General features: G+C 40.1%; 1 protein-coding gene across 1 annotated transcript in view; it reads left to right on the forward strand.

Moving 5' to 3' along the window:
- The window catches only part of LOC105075641 (17-beta-hydroxysteroid dehydrogenase type 6), a 146,749-nt gene that overhangs the window by 51,236 nt on the left and 73,752 nt on the right, over window positions 1-21,761 (forward strand). Inside the window, exon 4 of the mRNA XM_074374658.1 lies at window positions 8,685-8,895. Within this exon, the coding sequence (XP_074230759.1) occupies window positions 8,838-8,895 (58 nt within the window). The 5' untranslated portion in view covers window positions 8,685-8,837. The remainder of the gene's footprint in view (window positions 1-8,684; window positions 8,896-21,761) is intronic.

The raw sequence follows: 21,761 nt of genomic DNA on the forward strand, positions 1-21,761 counted from the left end.
TAGGAAATGGGGGAATATCAAATATCTAGATGGCTTGATCAAAAATAGGAGGCCATGAGTAATATCAGTGGATAGCCACAACCGACTACAGCAAAGGGACTGTTAGGAAGCAAGTATATGAGGATAAATTGGGGACAATATTGTCATTGGTTTGAATGCTGAGGCAAGAACCTAATTTTGCAAGGATTTTGAACAGTTGGAAGGTTTTTAAAAATCCTTAATTATAGTTAATTTACAGTGTTGTGTTAGTTTCAGGCATACAGCAAAGTGATTCAGTTATATGTTTATATATTATCATATATATATGTTTTATATATATATTTTTTCTCTATATTGCCCTTGACCACTTTTCTCTCCCCACTGGTAACCACTAGTTTGTTTTCTATGTTTGTGAGTCTGTTTCTTTTTTGTTATATTCACTAGTTTATTTTATTTTTTAGATTCTACATCTAAGTGGTAACATACAATAATTGTCTTTCTCTGTCTGACTTATTTCACTTCATATAATGCCCTCCAGAGTCCAACCATGTTGTTGCAAATGGCAAAATTTCGTTCTTTTTTATGGCTGAGTAGTATTCCATTGTATATATACCACATCTTCTGTATCCATTCTTCTGTTGATGGGCACTCAGTTTGCTTCCATATCTTGGCAATTGTAAGTAATGTTTCTGTGAACATTGGGGTGCATGTATCTTTTTGAATTACTGTATTTTTTCTGGATATATACCCAGATCATATGCTGGATCATATGGTAGTTCTATCTTTAGTTTTTTGAGGAACCTCCATACTGTTTTTCACAGTGGCTGCACCAGCAATGAACAAGAGTTGAATGAACAAACATTCTTGTTTGTGGTCTTTTTGATGATAGCCATTCTAACAGGTGTGAGGTGACATCTCACTGTGGTTTTCATTTGCAGTTCTCTGATGATTAGCTATGTTGAGCGTCTTCTCGTGTGCCTATTTAGGCTCTGAATTCTGGACTATTGATTTCATCTTTAAACTCCTCTGATTCAGTTTTTCAACATTTCCCCTCCTCCAAGTTGTCCCTACATGTGCCCCCCATGGAGTGTACAGTTCATGTCCCTACATGTAAGAGCCTAGTGTGCCTTCCATCTGAGCTTAGTATAATGATCAGGGAAAGGTTTCAAGAGCCTGAGGATCTCACTCAGAGCAAATGTCAGAAACATAAGGGAGTTTTGAGAAAGCAGGCCAGGGATTCACTCATTCATTAAGCATTTATTGAGCACCTAGATGAACCAGACATATCCAGCTCGGTGGGCGTGTGACCTGTGCAGTCACAGAGGGTCCTTTGCTCAGAAGGGCCCTGTGCTTGGTTTAATGCTTTGCTATCACCATCTTGAAGTTCTTAATTTTGTGGTTGAACATGTGATTTTTTAAAGTGAAGTCCGACGGGACAGTGGAGCGTGAGCAGAGGAGAGACACACAGCGTACGTATCTTCCATATTCTTTGTTGCCCATTCCCGTATAGCACAGGTGATACCCAGGAGCACAGGATTCCAGTGGACCCACGATGGGCAGGAGTTCAGAGAGACGCAAAGCTAGTATGAGATCATCGTGGGACATCTAGGACTAAGTATGCAGGAGTGCTGACAGCCCCAAGAGACCACACTTTCCATTCAAACCAGAACTTGCTTCAAACACAGAGAGAAGACATTGGTGTTCTAAGAAACATGGATGATAAAGGAAACTTATATCCTTTCTTAGTTTTGTTTCATTGAAAATGATGATTCAGAAGGGGAAAGATAGTTCATTTTCCTTTCAGCTATTTTGTACTCATCAGTACGCTGAAGGTAGACAGTGTTGGTAGACTGTGTATATATAAAGAAGTGAATTTAAATAATTGAGTTAGTTGTATGCAGCATATCTGCTGTTCTTTAAGAATATACGCATGCATGTGTAAGCTACAAAATACAAACTGTAATTCCGATGTTTCTACACATGTGTTAAGTGCACTCTTATTTGCATTTAGATCTGGAAACACAATATAAAGATGAATGGTAAAAATTCATCCTGACAAATTACAGTTTAAATTTGTCTTAGAACAATCTTAAGTAGCAAATAAAAATACCACAGCACATGGAGAGAGAGAAGAGGGAGGTAAACACTTTATGTTTAAATACTCTTAATAGTATTTCTATCCTGCTTTCTGAACGAGGAGCCCCACTTATCACATTGCATGGGTCCCACAAATTATGTAGCTAGACCTGGGGCCAGGCACTATGCTAGGAAACAGGAATAGAATGATGGACGAGTAAGACATAGACTCTGCCTTCATGCAGTATACAGTTCAGAGGGCTAGTTCATAAAAACGATCGTTGTAAGAGGTATAAAGAAAGGTACAAGGTGTTACGAGAACATATAAATGGAAGAACCTGCTGTGTGGGCATCTTTGATTGCCTGCCCAACAGCCCTTCTCCTTTGCTAATGAAATTTGCTTCCTTCAGAAACAAAAATCTCCAGACACCCCCTCCCACTGGCTTCCCTAGCATATAGGAGTATGGGCATGTGGTTAAATCCTGTCCAGTGATATCTGAGTGAAAGTCTGTTGCACAGGACACTTTGGGGAAAGATTTTGCTCCCTGATAAAGAGAGAAACACGTAAGGAGAAAACTCTCCCCTTCTTTCCTACTTTAGATATTGTTGTGTGAGCACGTGATGCTTGGAGCTGTGGTAGCCATCTTGTGACCATGAGGGAAAAGTCAAGAAAGTGGCAGAAAACTCACGTAGGACTCTAACATAACTTTGAACTTCTGTGTCATCCAGAGCTGTATGCCATAGAACACTTGTTAGGTGAGGAAAAATACATTCTCGTTGTTAAAGACACTTTCAGTTGGGTATCTGTTGCTTACAGCCTAAGACTTCGTAGCTGATGCTTTGATCTAGACTGAGTAATCAGGGAGATTTCTTCTGAGGAAGTGACATTTCATATACACCAAAAGGATAATTAGGAACTAAGTTTTTGAAGATTTGAGAGGAAATGAGTTCCAGGCATACAGAATAAGCATATGTGAAGGTTCTGAATCAGGAAGGTACATGGATTGTTTGAGGAGCTAAGATTCCAAAGTGGCTGTGCTGAAGACCAGAGGAGGTGTTCGGCATCCCGGGCGTCAGGCTGTAGGATACACCAGTGGATGGATGGCTTGACCCTGGTCTTTCTGGAGGGTAGTGATCAGCTTGTTGCTACTACTCTGTAAACTGTCCACGAAGTCCCAGGCCCCAACACTCAGCACTCTCCCACAGCTGACTGAGGGCACAAGTTTTCATTTTCATTCATGATCCTGCTTGCGGGAAGTGGGTGCTCTGTCTGCATATAGCTACTGTGATCAGTGACATAGGGGTTTATCAGAATTTTACCAAAGTGTAAACCTTTTAGTGCATCACCCTCCTTGTCCCGATTAATCAGCAAAATGATATGGAGGCAGCCGAGAACACAAAGTAAAATCTGTGGCAATGTGCCTCAGCAGATATCCTTAAAAACATTTTTTTTTAAAGACTTGGATGATTCCCCAAATGATAAAAATGATTAGAAGGGCAAAGTCATCAGGAGCATTTGTATAATTGCAGTGTTGATGGTTAGAATCCAATCAGCCTCCATAACCAAGGCCCAGTGGGGGGGGGGGGAGGCGGGGCACTGATTCCTGCAGTCATGATGCCCCAAGGAACAAGGCTGTCAGAGCCATCACCATCACCGTGTTTACCACCATGTCATCAGGCCTTGGGCTCAGTGCCAGGAGGCAGGGAGAGCTGTGTTTACAAAATAGACCCTCACCTCAAAGGCCCCTTTAAGCTGCAATTATGCCATGGTAATGACTTTCTGTAATTTGTGGGAAGGAGGAGATGGAACCCTGGACCCTGTGTTAGAAACAAAAAGAAAACCAAGGTGAAGAGAGGAAATAGCATTTTAATTATGTTTTTAAAAAATGCATATGGCACCTGCCAGCATTCTAGAAGCATGATCTCATGAACCCTAATAGCCCTATTGGCCCCACAGCTGAGGAGAGGAAATGGAAGGGGTAGGGTGCCTAAGTGGCTTGTCCGCAGCAGGAATGATCTAGAGCCCTCAGGGAAATAAAACCAGCCTTGTTGATTTAAAGGTTCTCTTTCACCTTTTCTTTTAGTTTTTAAATCTTGGCTCAGACTGGGCAGGAAATAGAAGCAGGCACTGGGGCACAGAGTGGCTGTGGGCCTGGTGATATTCAAGTGGGAAAACCCAGCATGATGTAGTCACCTAATTAAAAAAAAAAGATGATTTCTGAGTCTACATTAAGTGTATCTCACTGGAGCTAGACAGGCATGAGCAGTCTCTGTGTCCATTTGTGCCTTCATTGATTTGACAAATATTGGTTGAGTGTCTTACCACTTAGCACTCGCGCCCGGCACAGCGCGAGGCACCAGGGATAGAGCGGGGGTGGGGGGTGGGGGGGGCGGTGACTCAGCCAGGCAAGGCTCCGCTCTCATGGAGCTCACCTCCTCCAGGGAGAGACACAGGCAATAAACAAGTCAAAAAGAAATGAAGACGAGAGCCACAGAGAGGGGGCCTGCTGTAGGAAGCAGAGCAAGAGAAAGGCAAAGGATGTGAATCTGGAGGGTGGGATTCCTTCGGAGAAAGTAGCCAGGGAAGAACTCTTTCAAACGTGCAGTAGGCGTGGAGAGCTGGGAGAAAACCGGGGATGGATTCTTGGTGAGGTCTGCAAGTGCAAAGGCCTGAGACAGATAGGGGCAGGACCGGCAAAAAGAAACCATGTGACTGGATTGTCAAGAGAAAGAGGGCAAGTGGTAGAAAAAGCAGTTGGCGAACCAGTCATTTATTCAAAAAAGAAAAAAAAGACTGAATATGCCACGCCAGTCAATGCCCTAGGAGCTGCTTCAGTGGAAAGTTCTATGCCTTCTTTCTCTGGTTGGCTCTTTTGCAAGATTCCCCAGAAATATAAAATTGCAGAGAGAAAATGCCCTGCCCGGCGGGCCTCAGTCTCTTGTTTCTCTCTTGCTTGTTCTGCAGTGAGGCGCTTAATGACCTTATTTTGCCTTAATGTACTTTCATAGAAAAAAACCCCAGGACATGATTCCAGGCCTATTTTTAAGGCAGTTTATGAAATAGGAATGAATACGAGCACAGTTTGTTCCAGTGAGTCTCCAATAATCAAATGCGCCCTTGCTTGGCAGATTTTTGGCTTCCACAAAGGGATTCTAATTGCGAGGGGTTTTTGCAAAATCAGCATTTAGTATTCTGAGACACTCATTCAGCAAATACTTTGTTAGTATAATTGGCTTCGACGTATAAAGTAATTTGAAGAGTGATTCTGAAGAGAGTCTCTGACCAATCCCTGCATGAACGCTGGTAAATGACACTGCAGAAGGTCTCCATCCAAATGGGATCAGCATAGATTTGTGCATTTATAGATTTGTGGGTTTAGCCGCTGTGTGTAAATCCAAACCACTTAACTTAAATCCTGGATCAAAGAAGATGTAGCTGTGTATATATGACTTCTCTTTTTCTGCTCTGGCCAAAGCTCTGATCACGACTGAGCCTGAGAAATCGCAAAAAGACTTACAAATCAAGAATTATTTTCTTCTTGTTTTTCTTCCCTTTTGGTGTAGGTTTTATGCTCACTGGGGCCTGCGGGTGTAGTCTAGCATAGCCGAGCCTGGCTGCCTAGAAAGGTTTAGTAGGAGGAATTGGGGAAAGCTAGCAGTGGCAAGCGGTTAGCATACTTGATGCACAGATATCAATGTACACGTTATTATTATTTTTTTAGTGTGACTTGAAAACCAATTATGTCTGTCCTGATGGGATTACAGGTGTGAGGAGGGCTGCACAATTTCATTATACGGCAAATTTGCTGACTTCCATCTCCCGCTACTGTCAATGCCTTGAGTAGATTGAGGCTTTATCTTACTCACTGTTTAGCCCAGCATCATAGTAGGTGCTCATTAAATATTTGTTGCCTGAATGAAATATTAATAAAAATGGGAACTACAGTGAATTAGTTACAGTTAAGACAGTTTTCTCTTTGTGTGGGAGAAACCAATTTTTAAAGTTTCCAATATATTCTCTTATAATACTTAATTTTCTTTTTATTAAAGATGATTTTATGTACATATGCTAATTTTACAGATGTATAAGTGTGATGATACTGTAAAATTGTTTTCTTCATTCAGTCATTTTTATTCTTCCGTTCACCAAGCTTCCTCCTCCCGCCACCCTCCAGCCCTCCAGTCCTCTGCTCCCACCTCCAAATCATATTGCTAACCTAACAATGTGTGTAATTAAGACCAGGAATGTGGGAGGAAATATTCTTTGTTCTTATCCCAGCACCACCACTTTTAAGCTGCATGACCTTGGGGAAGTTTCATAAATTTCCTTATCTGTAAAATAAAGATCATAAAACCTACATCAAAGAGTTATGAGAACTAAGTGAACTAATATGTGTAGAGCTCTTAGAAGAGTGTCTGTCACTTGCTTCTAAACATACACAGTGGTCCGCCCTCATCCACAGGGGTTATGTTCCAAGACTCCAGTGGATCCCTGAAACTGTAAATAGTACTGAACTTTATATATACTATGTTTTTTCCTATACATGCATACCTATAATAAAGGTTAATTTTATCAACTAGATGCAGTAAGAGATTAACAACATAACTAGTAACAAAATAGAACAATTATAACTACACTGTAATAAAATTAAGTGAATGTGGTCTCTCTCTCAAAGTATTTTACAAATTTTAACTAAACCTTTACTGTGCACTGTGGCTGTAACTTTTGCAGTTTGAAGTGCAACAGTAAAACCAGCATGAATTTCTTATTCCTTCTTCACAATTTCACAGATAGAAGATTGGCACATGATTTTTTGTCTTTCCTTAATTCAAGAACTTTCTCCTTTTCATCTAAAGGAAGCATTTTACCACTTTTCTTTGGCAGATCTGAGCTGCCAGCATCACTGCTCTTGCCTTTTGGGGCCATTATTAAGTAAAATAAACGTTATTAAGCGTAAGCACTGGGATCCCATGACAGTCGATCTGATTACGGAGATGGCTTCTAAGTGACTAATGAGCAGGACTTGCTGGACAATGAGATGATTCATGTCCAGGGTGGGAAGGAGCAGGACGGCATGAGATTTCATCAAGCTACTCGGGTCAGCTTGTAAATGAATTGTTTATTTCTGGAATTTTCCATTTAATACTTTGGGCCACAGTTGACCATGGGTATCTGAAAATGTGGAAATCGAGGCCTCAGAAAAGGGAGGGACTACCGTACGTGGACTGGCCATGGACAGAAGGCTCCAGTTCCTCACCACGTGTGCCTCTCTCAAGGGCCGCTCACACTGAGGCATCCAGCTTCCTCCAGAGTGCGAGATCCCAGAGAAAGAGAGGAGGAAGTTGCGGTGCATTTTATGACCCAGTCTCCAGGCTCTGTAACGTTATAATGTAAAAATGTTTATATTGATTTTTAGATGACTACATTTAAAATAGCTTCAGATTTTCCAGGCTTGGTTAAAAGGGAACCATTTGTGTGTATATGTATTCATCAAGAGTTCTTACAAGACTTGTTTTATTTTTTGGAAAAAAATATTGAAGTATAGTCAGTTACAATGTGTCAATTTCTGGTGTATAACGTTTCAATCATACATATACATACATAAATTCATTTTCATATTCTTTTTCATTGTCGGTTACTACAAGGTATTGAGTGTAGTTCCTTGTACTATACAAAAGAAATTTGTTTTTTATCTATTTTATAAATAGTAACTAATATCTGCAATTCCCAAACTCCCAATTTATCCCTTTCCACCTCCTTCCCCCATCCCGGTAATCATAAGTTTGTTCACTATGTCTATGATTCTGTTTCTGTTTTGTAGGTAAGTTTCACTAGTGTCTTCTTTTTTCTTTTTGAAAAAAAATAGCTCTTTAATCTACCTGCAATTTAATACTATGTATGATATCAGGGTCTAATTTGATCTCTCCTCAGTGACTAGACACTTAAATAGCCAAAATTAATTTTATAATCAACTCTTTATTCTGAACTGAATTTGTATATTTGTCACTAATAACTACACCTGTATATAACTGCAAGCTCAGGGGCTTAATATTACAAAAAAATTATTTTCTTTTCGCTAATTTGTCCAATGTGGATGTTTCTGAGTGGAAACTCTCCTGAGTTACCTCTTCCAACCAGTAATTTGGGGACCCTGCCTCCTACCTATGGCCTCCCTATCTTCAACATGAGGTTTCTAAGCCTGCCTGGGTAGTCATCACTATTCCAGTTAGCCAGAAGTGGAAATGTGCGTAGGGAGTCAGGCGTGTAAGATTTTTATGGATCACGCTTGGAGGTGGTACACAGTATTTCCATGCTCATTTTATAAGCCTGAACTTATAAATGCATGGCCACCCCCAACTACCAGGGAGGATGGGAAATAAATTCTAGCTGGTACCACGAATCTGTTTGTCATTTTCTGTGCTGATACTGTATTGTTTTGATTATATAAAGTTTAAATCCATTTTTTTCAATTCTGAAATCAAAATGAAATAACCGTAACAAAACTTTGTTGAGATTTTAATTGAAAATGTATTCAACTTAATGTTATTTGTACAAGTGATGATTTTCATATGCTGTTGTCTTTCCAACCAAGAACATGTGTTTTTTACTTCTTTTTTTTTTTTTTTAGGTATTATTCTATGTGCTTCCTGAAGATTAGATTATGAAAGAGACTAGAAAGAAGAGAAAAGTTTCATGGCTGAGGCTTTTTTTTTTTTTACGTGAGATATAATTTACTTATTGTGAAATGGACAGATCTTAAACCCCTACCAAGATATGGAACATGGCCATCACCTCAGAAGGTTCCCTTGCACCTCTGCCAATGAGTCCTCCCCACAAAGGTAAGAATTGTTTTGATTTTCAGTGTATAGAGTTAGTGGTGCTTATTCTTGAACTTTATGTAAGTGGAATGATACAGTATGTACTTTGTGGCGTAAGGCTTCCTCTCCTCCATGTGGAGAGTCATCCGTGTTGCTCCACTTATCGGTTTGTCCTTTCTGTTGCTGAGCAGTGTCTCACTGTGTGGAGGCACCACAGTTGTTTATCCTTACACGTGTTGAATGACATATGGGTTGTTTCAGTTTGTTGCTCTCCTGTTTAAAGCTGCTGTGGACATTCACGTGCAGGTTTCCAGGTGGTCCCATGTTTTTATTTCTCTTGAGAAAATACTTAGGAATTCCTGGGTCATAAGATAGGCATCTGCTCAACTTTATAAGAAACTGGCAAACAATTTCCCAAAGTGTTTGTGCCATTTAACACTCCCACCAGCAGTGTCTTCTCCCCGTTAACACCTGTTGCAGGTTACATCTTTACAGTCTTTTTTAACTGTAGTCACTTGAGTGGGTGTACAGTATCTCACATACCAACTTTACTGCAGTATAATTTATGTACAGTAAAGCACACACATTTTCAGGTGAAATCTGACAAGTATATCCATGCATATAACTACCACCACAATTGAAATATAAAGCATACCCAATACCCCAAAATACAAAACATCCCTATTACCCTTCGTATCCTTTTCATTCAATCCCCGCTTCTCATCCCCACCTCACCGGGGGGGTCTCATCTGCTTTTAATCATGTAGATTTGTCCTCCTAACGGTTTCACTTGAAAGGACATAAAGTACGTACTCTTTTGTGTCTGATTTCTTTCACTTAGCATAATGATTGTGAGATTTATGTATATTATTGTACACACTAGTAATGTGTTCCTTTTTATTGGTAAGTAGTGTTCTATTGTATAAATATACCGCAGTTCACCTATTGGTGAATATCTGGGTTGTTTCTAGTTTCTGGCTATTTTGAATAAAGCTGCTATGAACATTTATGTATAAATCTTTGTATGAACATATGCTTCCAATTTTATTGAATGAATATCTAGAAGTGGAATTGCTGCATCACATAGTAAATGTATGTTAACTTTGCAAGGAAATGCCTAACTATTTTCCAAAGTGGTTATATAACCAGTCAGCGTTTCCATCATTAATGTATTAGAGTTACAATTGCTTTACACATTTGTCAGCACTTGGGGTTGTCAGTCTTTTAAATTTTAACCACTGTAATTGGGTAGTCTCTTAGGTTCATTTTAATTTGCATTTCGTTGATGACTAACTATGTTAAGCACCTACTGATGTAAGTATTTGACATTTGATTGTAACCTTTGGTGAGGGGTCTGTTCAAATCGTCTGTCCATTTTTAAAAGATTGGGTCGTTACTTTTGTGATTATTAAGTCGTAAGGGTACTTTTATATATTCTGAATATAAGATCTTTGTAGACACCTTGCAAATACTTACTTCCAGTCTGTGTGTTGTCTTTTTTCTTTGTAGTGTCCTTTGAAGAGCAGAACTTTTTTAACTTTGAGAAGTCTATTTTTTTCTATTTTTTTTTTTTTATGGTTCAGACTTTTTGTGGCCTATATAAGAAATACACGTATGTTAGGTTTGCAGTGATCTTTTGTTATGTTTTACAGTAGAAGTTTTTTAGTTTTAGCTTGTGCATGGGGTCTATTTTCCATCTCTAATTATTTTTGTGTACTGAATGTGAGTATGTAGAGATTCAGTTTTTTTCCAGATGGGTATTGATTTGTTCCAAAATCATTTGTGGAAAAGATTTTTCCCCTCCATTGAACAGCTTTTGTTGAAAATCAATTGACCATAAAATGTGGGTCATGTTGAAGTTTTTATTCTGATCCTTTGATCTGTGTGTTCATTGTTATGTCAATACCATACTATCTTGATTATTGTAGTTTTAAAGAAAGTCTTAAAATCAGATAGTGTGAATTTTTTCCACTTTGTTCTTCTTTTGTAGCATTGTTTTGGCTATTCTAAGTCCTTTGCATTTCCATATGAACTTTATGGTCAGCTCACTAATAAAGCTCACTTTAAAGACAATCGCTCATATGTGGAATCTAAAAGAAAAAACAACAAAAAAACATAAATACAAAACAGAAACAGACTCATAGATATAGAATACAAACTTGTGGTAGCCAGGGGGACAGCGGGTGGGAAGGGACAGACTGGGATTTCAAAATGTAGAATAGATAAACAAGATTGTACTGTGTAGCACAGGGAAATATATACAGGATCTATTGGTGGCTCACAGTGAAAGAGAATGTGACAGTGAATGTATGTATGTTCATGTATAACTGAAAAATTGTGCTCTACACTGGAATTTGACACAACATTGTAAAATGACTGTAACTCAAAAAAAACGTAAATAATTGGTGTATTATATTGATTTTTGTCTGTTGAACCAATCTTACTTTCCTGGGATAAATTCTACTCGGTTATTGTTTTAAAATGTAGGTTTTATTATTATCCAGGGATGTTGAGGCCAAAAGATCAGGAAACAGTTTCCACTGAAAAGATAGTTTATTATGCACAGTTCCCAAGAAGAGGGGACACATTATGCCATGTGGGGTGGAAGGGGCATACGGAGGACTCACCATGTTCATTCAGGAGATAGAGGGAGTGAGGGAAAATGGGGGCAAGTATCTGTATTGTGGTTTCCATGAGAAGGAAAGGGGAAGCAGGTGTAGGGCTGGCTAGTTTGAATACTTTCAGCGGGCTCTGGGGCATAGGGGCTGGCTCTGGTTGTCTGGTACCTGGCCCTGGATGTTTGGCTTAGGGGGATAGTGGCACAGACTGTGAGAACCCAGTGAGAGCCTGATGAAGGAGACGGCTGAGATAGGCTCTGAATTGGTGGGTTTGCATAGGAAAGGAGCATGAGCAGATGAGTTGTTTATTGTCTCTAGCATTTGGCTGCCCTGGGAGGGACAGTCTCTCCAGAGTCAGCAGGGTCTCAGATTTCAAAGCATAAGGATAAAAAGACATGCTCAATACAGTCATGATATATAATTCTTCTGCTCTGTTGCTGGATTCAATTTGCTGGATTTGTGAAGGATTTTTCCAGCTGTACTCAGAGGGGATATTGGTCTGTGGTTTTCGTCTCTTGTGATGCCTTTGATTTTGGTATCAGGGTAATCCTGGCCTCATAAAAGGAGTTGTGAAGTGTTCACTCTCCTATTTTTTGGAAGAATTTGTGAAGTATTCTGTACTTTAATTACCCTGTAGAAGTTTGGTAGAGTTCACCAGTGAAGCCAGTTTGTCCTGGGCCTTCATTTCTGGTGAGTTTAATCACCTTACTTGTTGAAGGTCGATTCAGGCTTTCTCCTGGAGTTAGCTGTGATAGTTCATGTCTTTCTACGAATTTATGCTTTTTATCTAGGCTGTCTAATTTGTTGGCATAAAACTTACACATTTTGTTTTTTACAGTAGTTAAATAGCTTTTTATCAACACACCGTTTCATAAAATGAAGCAAAACCACATGAAAGTCCATGTTAAAGTACCTGGGTGTCATCTCAAAATAAATTTGGGGAGACAGAAACAAACGTAGTAAGTGATCATAGTTGATCTGTTCTTTAAGGCATCATTTGGTTATCAGAAATCCCCTAAAACTGGTGCAAGTGAAGAGGTCAGTTATTGTAAGAATGTAGTACATGAAAATGGAAATGCCGAGACTGGAGGCTATAAGGGTTAAAGTCTTGAAGATTAAGGAGCCAGAATTTATGAAAAGATTTCTGAAAGCTATGCTGTGTGCTTTGTCCCCCGCTTCCTTCAAAGGGCAGAGGTGTGTGAGTCTGATTCTCCCTCTCCAAGCCTAGTAAAGGTGATTTCAACAGGATTGACTGAGAGAGCAGATGGAGGATGCAGAACACTGGTGTCTGACCTGAGGTGCCAGAGAAGACTGAGAGGTGGTTGCTTTGGGGTTAGTCTGCCCACCCCAGACTTGCCAGGGCAAAGATGCACAGGTGCCTCCTGAGGCTCACAGGTGGACCATATATATCAGAGAGGCCGTGTGACATTGGATTAGGTTCTTTCAGTGGGGCCATTAGAGTGGGAGATGGGATTGCAGCAGATGGAGGCTGAAGAAGGACCACAGGGTACTTTGGCACTGTGATAGAAATAATGTGTTATCCTGGTGAAGGATACATTCATCTGAGTTAGAAGAACTTCTCGAAGAGATGTCTCACGATGGATTCTTCAAAGAACCCATACAGGTAATGCAAACATTTATCAGGCTTCCATAGAAGGAGAAAGCTGCTTTTGACAGTGATAAGTCAGAACCTCCTTTTCTGTTGCCTCTCCTTCCTCTTACTGACCACTCTCCTGGCCCTTTAGGAACCAGAAAGTAGCAAGTGAGTAGAAGAGTGGTGAGAAGTGAAGAAAAGGCAACTATTACACCTTTCCCTGGGTAGAACTTCCTACCTAGAGAGAAGGAAATGTCAAGAACTGTGAAAGGTCTGAGAGTTCACCCTATTTGTAAGTTAGCTTGCTATGCTTCATGGAGGCTGGTAGAAGACAGAAGTCTTCTGTGCCAGAGACAACAGTTTTTTACTCATAGCCGTGGTATTTTTAAGCTGGTTCCCTGACTCTCAATTCTCACAATGCACAGAGGGCCAGATTACACCTGCACACACAGTGGATTCTGCTGTGGGAGAGGAACCCTAAACTTAGAGAACACAAATGTTTTTTAACGAGCAGTAAACATGCCCGCCCTTTTCTCCAGAGAGAGGTGTTATCTTTCTCATACAGGACAGCAAGCAGTCTGTTCTTTCCTCCTGAGGAAGACACAATCTCTGTCTAAGGCTGTTCACTATACAGAGATCCTTGAAAAATGGTCCAGAACACAGGAAAGTTAGCGCCTCTCTAGTAGATATGGAGAAACATGGGAGACCCCTGAAGAATCATCCTTCCATAGGAAATAGCTGTAACTTTGAGGGAAATTAGAAGCTTTGTCCCTTGCATGGAACGGGACTTTATAAATAACAAGATTTGGGACTATTCTTCACTATTTAAATGATCATAGGGTGTTATGTTTTATGAGCAAAAAAAAAAAAAAATTCAAATAGGGGTAAGCAAAAAACTCTCCCACCCCAAATAAAATGTAAGGGGGAAGCAGGAGAAAAAGTTCAAGTTGCTTTGATTAATATGCCCATTTCATAAGAGCCTGATGAACAACCTTAAAGTCATGTAAGGTCTACTAATCTGCAAATAAAATACAGCCAAACTTTGTGTAAGCTGGAAAGGAGAATTACAATGTCAGAATTAGATAAATTCTACCTCTCCCTTTGAACTTTTTCTTCTCTGGTCTCTCATCTCTGATTTCTCTGTTTGTCTGTTTATTTTACTTTCTCTGGCTTTGTTTCTGCCTGGGTTTTCATGCTAGATCCTACTGCCATTTACCAGCAGCCATTTTGCCTCTTGGTTCAGATTCTCCAGAGAGGAAATCATATGGTTATTGTTCAGCTGATGGATTAACTTCTCTTAGTCAAGTGATTCAGTAATCGGGAGGCGTGGCTGGGGCTGGCATCCGGTGAGGTCCAGAGGCAATGATAAGGCCACAGCAGCTACAAACCTGGGTGTGTTCTGCGAAAAGATAGCTGAGGGAGTGGCAAGTGCCCCCAAAGAAATTTCCAAATCCTGACTTAAGTCTGTTCTGAATTCAGAAGACTTTCCAGGTATAACACGTACAATTATAAATAAAAAGTTTGACTTATTTGTTGGTAATGTCTATAAAATTACAAGGAAATGGCAATTGAATTCTGTAAATACCTGATACTGGTCCCAGGAGCTTGGTGAGTAAAGCTGGCTCAGGTCAAGCCCATCCTATTCGTAGGCAACCCAGAGCACGTGTTCCACTGATGGGAGTTACGTCTCCCTGCTGGCAAAGAGCAGACGGCCTAAAGCAAGTGAGAGGATGTTTAGTCACCATCCCTAAAATGCACACCGAGGACATTTTTCAAGGTAGTTTTCCTGTTATGGATAAATCGTATGCTATTAGGCTGTTAATGTTATTTCTGTAATAATTTAAATGACCCTTTAAAATATAACAAATAAGAAAAAGACAGGCATTTTTTTTGTTCCTGAATAAGAACTGAAAATTTAGGGTAGTACTAAATCCTGTTATTAGCAAAAGCAACTTTTTTTAGCATGACTGTTGGCTTAAGGCAGTGATTCCTTTTTTTTAAGTAACACAAAGCAAAGGTCCTTCTGAACTAGCACTAAAAGTAAAGAACAGACTAAGGGTAAAGTAAGAAAATGAGACAGGGTGTCAATTTTTCTGATTTTTTTTGTAGTTTTTTTTTTTTAATTGAAGTATAATCGGTTGACAGTGTAGTGTTAATTTCTGGTGTAGAGCACAGTGATTCAGTTGTACATATATATACATATATATATTCCTTTTCATTATAGGCTGTTACCAGCTATTGAATATTGTTCCCTGTGCTGTACAATAGGTCCTTGCTGTTTATCTATTTTGTATACAGTAGTTAGTATCTGCAAATCCCAAACTCCCAATTTATCCCCGCCAGCCCCCTTTCCCTCCTGGTAAAGAAAACAAACTTGCTAATTCTTTTTAAAACTCATTTGCCTTCTATTATTCCCATCTGGTTTTTTATTTTATAGTGTAACAAATCAACCTTGCAGATTGATTTAAAAGAAAAGAGCTTGGAAAAGCTCTTATAAATTAAATTTGTGACATTGACTTACATCTCCCCCTTTTACCTATTTTTTCCAGAGAAAAAGCTTCTTCTTATAATGGACTATGGTTGAAATCATTATATTTATTATCATTATATACAGGCACAATGATTTCTTAAAGCATAAGGAATCCATTCTCTGGTTATTTCTTTGTGGGGAATGCTTGTTGGCACAACATTCTTCTTCATGTCTCCCTGAAGAGCCTACAAGGTTTTTCAGGGGCCTAATAATCAGTTATGCAGGCATTTTCTAAAACAGTGAAATGTGTATTTAGTACGTATTTTCTGCTGCGGCAAAATTCTTTTGTTGTTTTGTTTTCTCTCTCCTTGAAAAGATCGCTCCTTCTCTGGTTTCATTTTAAGGGTCACTTAAGACCAAGCTGCTTCAGGCCATCTTCCATTTTCATGTAGATTTGTTAGTTATTTTGTTTGTTTGTCCAGAAGGAGGTTTTGTTCTCTGTCCTAGAGCTGACTTTGAAAAGGAAGCTAATCATATAAGTGAAAATAATCAATTATACTCATGGTTAAATCCAATATATTGTTGGTTTCCCCACTGCTCAGTCAGCTTCTAAGACCCTGGATCAAGGGCAAAGATGCTTAAGGAATTTTAGTTGGCTCTGGTGTGTGTGCATCTGTGTGTGCGTGTGCATGTGTATGTGTGTGTGTGTGTGTGTGTGTGTGACTGAGAAGCAGACTCTCAGAAAAACTGCAGAATGCAGGACAAAGATCCAATTTTAGAATTTACTTTATAAACAAACAAATAAATACAGACAATAAAGGGTGGGTCTGTATAGTTAAAATATGCTGAATTATGTCAGTCCAGAAATACAAAATGGTACAGCCACTGAGAAAAGTTTAGCAGTTTCTTAAAAAATTAAACACACACCTGCCATATAATCCAGCCAGTCTACTCCTAGGTGTCTACCTAAGGGAAATGAAAACATGTCTATACATACACTGCTATGTGGACATGCATGGCAGTATTATTTGTAATAGCCCTGAGCTGGTAACACCTGAATGTCCATCAACTGGTAAAAGGATCAACAAAATGGAGGTATACCTACTTAATGGAATACTATGCAGCCATAAAAAGATGACACATTTGACCACATGCAGGCTCTTGGAAGCTGCATGCTTAAAGAAATGCACCAGATACAAAAGGCTACTTATGACGTGTTCATTTGGGCTGCTATAACAAAATACCAGGGGCTGGGTGGCTTATAAGTAACAGAAGTTTATTTCTCACAGTTCTGGAGGCTGGGAGGTCCAAGATCAGAGTGCCAGCATGGCCAGGGGCTGGTGAAGTTTGTTTCGTTGTATCCTCACATGGCGTGCGCCCCCTGAGCCTCATTTATAAGGGCACTAATCTCATTCGTGAGTGTGGAGCCTCCAGATAACTCAGGCAGTCACTTAATTTACTTGTTTGTTTGCTTATTTGTTTATTTCTTTTTCTTGGCTTCTTCATCAGCACTGAAAACGTCACAGTAAGGCTAGCGTCTCCTATGTTACAGTTTTCAGAGCACGAGGAAAGGAAGGTTACATCTACTGCTTTACTGATGTAAGGGATAGGAAGAGCTCATTTATTCATGTATTCATGTTTTTGCCACTAAATTATTCATTCATATTCAGAATGTTTATGCTTAAAATCTAAATGATTCCATATAATTTCTTTTCACTTTGGGGCATGTTACCCTTTTGCTTTCTGATGTTTTTGGAGTCATATTCTACCCAATCTCTACTTTTGGATAGATCTATATTTCATTTTGGAAGTTAAAAAAGAACCATAACCCTCTAAAACTGAGATATTTATTTTGGTCTTATCATCCTCATTTGAAGAAATACGACAGCCACGTCTCTCAAATTCTAGATCATTTGTAGGTAAGGTAATTTATAAGCATGGGATTTAAATACAGATCTGTGTGACTCAAATCTGTATACTTTCCAACCATCTTAGGCATACGCTAAGTATCTAGAAATAAAAACAAACTGATTTATCTCAGAAAAAGTTTTAAGTTACATGGACAGAAACAGAAATATTTTTTCCAGATAACAAGAAAATTTAATTCACTATAATATTATAGTCATTAAGGGTCCTATTTTACCAATTATTGTACAAAACCCATAGATAAACCGCACCTTCAGTAATGAGGAAGGCTATGATTTTGGAGTCAGAACACGTTATCAACAGAAGAGAAGTCTGAATAGAGGGGACACACAAGCATCTCAAAGCACCGATAGTAGATTTAACTGAAAAAGAAATACAACCCAAATTTGGGGGGTGATTTTTCTCAAATGATGAATCATAATAGCTAATATATATCCAGCATCAAATTTTGCAGACATTGTCTTAGGCCATGTATATGGAGATCTCGTTTAATCCTCAGTTGAACCTTATGTGTTAAGAACACTCTTCATCACCAAGACCCCCCGTTACAGGTGGGGAATCTGGAACTGACTAGGACAATCTCACCTAATGACATGCACTGCGAGTAGTGCGGGGCCAGGGATTGACACCAGAACCTGCTCTATCAGTCAGAAATTTACTATATGAAGTTACTGGCAACAGAGTAAACTAATGTATTATTTATTCTTCAAATAAGATTATTTTGTTCCACAGTGAGAATTGTTATCAGCACTGTAGCACCAGGATGCACACTTAAGATGAAATAAAGATGTCTTTGTTTAATGAGCACTTGTCCCCATCCACTTTTTTTTCCAACTGAAATTGGAGGACTGGTGCATTTTGAGCATCAGTGGAAACTGGCAAACAGGACTTGGTTTTGAGTGAAAAGACAGGTCAGACGTATGCTATTCAGTTATTGAAAGAGAAGAGGCTCCAGATACTGCAACCAGAAACTTTCAGAGAAAGCAGAATACCTCGGTCATTTCCATATGAAAGGCGCAGGTAGGAGTTCAATAGCTCCTTTTCTTCTTTGGAGAAAATGAGTGTAGCTTTTTGCTGGCTGATAAAAATTTGATCAGGGGAAGAGGGGCCCCTGTGCTTCCTTCAGGCAGAAAATAAACTCTCTGACTGCTGCTTTCTGCTCGAGGTCTTCCTGTGTCATGCTGTATGTCTCGAAGACGGTGTCACTGACCTCCAGAGCAAAAGCAACCAAAGGCACCAGCAGAGTTGCAGGGGGCGGCCAGATCATTTGTGTCTTCTTGCATTAGTGAGGTGTGGGCTGAGGTCTCACCTTGTTATTCATTTTGCTGGATGAATAGGGCCAGGTTTGGGAGCTTCCAAGTTAGTAAGAGCTATAAGGCAAAACACTGAGGCAAGGGCTTGGCTGTGTGAGTTCAAGTGTTGCACTCCAAGGGTTTGTATCCCGCTCCTACTCTTCGAGGATGTTGATGTTGAAAGGGGTTTTTTAATGAAAGTTGGGTGTGTTACACAGTCTTCCCTGGGTATCCGTGGGGGAGTGGTTCCAGGACCCCCCGTGGATACCAAAATCCACGGATGCTTAAGTCACTTATATGAAATGGTGTAGTATTTGCAGACAACCCCGCACATCCTCCCTTATGCTTCAAATCATCTCTAGATTAATGTAAGAATTTACATAAAGTAAGTGCTATGTAAATAGTTGTAGCACAATGTAAATGCTATGTAAATAAATAGTTGCCCCTGGGGCAAATTCAAGTCTTGAGTTTTGGAACCTTCTGGAATTTTTTTCCCTAATATTTTCTGTCTGGGCTTGATTGAATCCTCAGGTACAGAACCTGCAGACATGGAGGGCTGACTGTATAGTAAAGCAGTGAGAATAGTATACAACTCATTTCAGCTTAACACACACACACAGACATCGCAGGTCAGCCCCATTCAGTATTTTTGGCATTCTTTGGATTTTCATAAACCTTGAGTACCTCTTCTGTGCTAGGCCCTGGTAAAGTGCTTCACTTGTCCGACCTTCAGCTTTCATGCCAGCTGCAGCTCCCTATTCTGCTCCCTTCAGGGCCCCCTCCTACTGTGTCAGTTAGAAACAACACAGAGAATATGGTATTTCTCCATCTGAGATGTTTGGGTTTTGGTTTTGGTTTTGACCATGTCCCTAGATGTGGGTTTGTTAACTTGATTTGGTGCCTTTAGTCTTCTGGGCATGTTTGTTTATTAGGACTAGCATTTAGACTCAGTATTGTAAACTGACTATACCTCAATTAAAAAAAAAACCTATCCAGGATCACAGAGCTAGAGAGCCACAAAACCATGTTATCAGTCAGCTTTATTTGTTCATTTGTGAAATATGACAGTCCCTACCTAAGCTGGCCATCTTGTAAATTCAGTCTATGGTCATACGGAGAATAAAGTAAATAAAGGTACGTGTAGTTGGGTGTAACCCATGACATTACCAGCGTTACAATTCAGAGTCCTAGAGTGAGACCAGGAGCAGCTCCCTCTTATAAAAAAGAATAAACCAAGTGTACAGATTCACAAATTATGAGTGAAACAAAAGCAAACTTCAGTGCTGCCTCTTATCCTCCCGAGTTTTAGCAGAGAGGAAAGGGGAAATTTAGCAGCGGGAGTACAGGGTTATGGTTTCTTACCCTAAGATATCAGCACCTGGGTGCACGGTGTCTTGGTTCCTGGTGGGTATCCACGGAAACTAGGAAGACCATTAGTCCTCATCCTGTTAGGAAAAGCAGCTTTTCTTCCAGTGGGTCTTAGCAGGTACAGCAGCAGCTGCAGACCCTGAATATGTGCCCTGTTGCCTCAGGCTGCCCTGGAAAGACCTCCTTTATGGGATAGTTAGTGTAGTCCTGACTTACCTCAGGAGAAGTCAGGATTTTACAATCTGGGATGCCCAGACAAAAGTGACCCATCCATCTTTTAAAGTATAGGGCTGAAAACCAATCTCGTTCTTTCACTTCACAATCTACTGAGTGCTTAAATTCAAACTGTTAAGTTATCACCAGATTTTATCAGACGGCTTTGCAAGTAAGGCTTCAAAGTGTAAGCTAATTTAGAGAACAGTCCAATGACAAAGGTGAGATGAACATCATTGCCAAACGGCTTTTGTTTGGTGGAGCTTAAACCCAAAAGGATTTTTGCAAGAACGAGGAATCCCTACTAATGCCAAACCCCTTTGGATGACAGGTCAACGACTTCAGCTTTGTATATAAAATACGGCACATACATACTTGTTACATATTTGTTTGGAACCAATGGAATCAGGTACTGGCTAGCTTACTATGCAGTGGCAGTGTATTGTAGCACCTTGAAAATAGTTTAGCAAGTAAAAATTTCAAAGCACAGGCTCAGGTATAAGAAATATAACCTTATTTCCCTTTAACTCTGCTTCTATTATGTAGAAATGCAATCTCAGTCAATTTGTGGTTCCTACCTGCTGGGAGTGTAATGTATCTAACAAGTTCCGGGGGCTTATAGGGTAAGGCCCAAGGCACTGGCAGGAGAGAGAGGAGAGGAACTGAGTTCTCAGTATCATGCAGGCACCAATGAAACATCCCTTGCTGCACCAGTCCTTGCACTGACCTGGGCAGGGCCTTCCTTGGAGGAGTGTAGGGTCTGGGCACCTCGGCCAGCGTGGGTCAGGCAAGCTCAAGGTGATTGCAGTTAGAAAGAAGCTTCGTTGCTGGTATTTCTAAAGCCTTTGAGATACAATTAAAGGCAGGAATTTCAAAGTTAACATTTAAAAAATTATGAAACACTTTAAGTATATGGAAAAATAAAGGACCATGAACCCCCAAGTACGCATCACCCAGTGGCAGCAATCATAAGTGTTTATCTCACCTACATCCCTTCTACAAGAGACTATTTTGAAGCGAGCCCCAGACAATATTCGATAACAGTGGATTTTAATGAGACCTGGACTCCCTTCTAGTACGAGGCCTGGGCCCTTGCCCTGGTTGCCCAGCCCAGGGGATGGGCTTGGTTGCATGTTGGTCACCCCTGAGAAGCCTCTCCTTTTGTGGTCCCTTCAGACCAAAGCCTCTCTCTCTGCTGTAATTGAGGTGTTTATGGCCCCCTGGGGCACAGTAATTTTTCTAAAGTTCTCTGTGATCCATGTCTCCCCAGATAGGCACCAGAATCCCTCACTGACCCCAAGTCCAACCTGGGATGTGAGACGTTGGGTCCCTCGCAGATACCCACCGAGGTGTCTGCCCTCCCTTCTCCTGATGCTCCTTCTTCCTCAGTGCCGTTTCTAAAGGAT

This window comes from Camelus bactrianus, chromosome 12, assembly GCF_048773025.1.
Source record: "Camelus bactrianus isolate YW-2024 breed Bactrian camel chromosome 12, ASM4877302v1, whole genome shotgun sequence".
NCBI lineage: Eukaryota > Metazoa > Chordata > Mammalia > Artiodactyla > Camelidae > Camelus > Camelus bactrianus.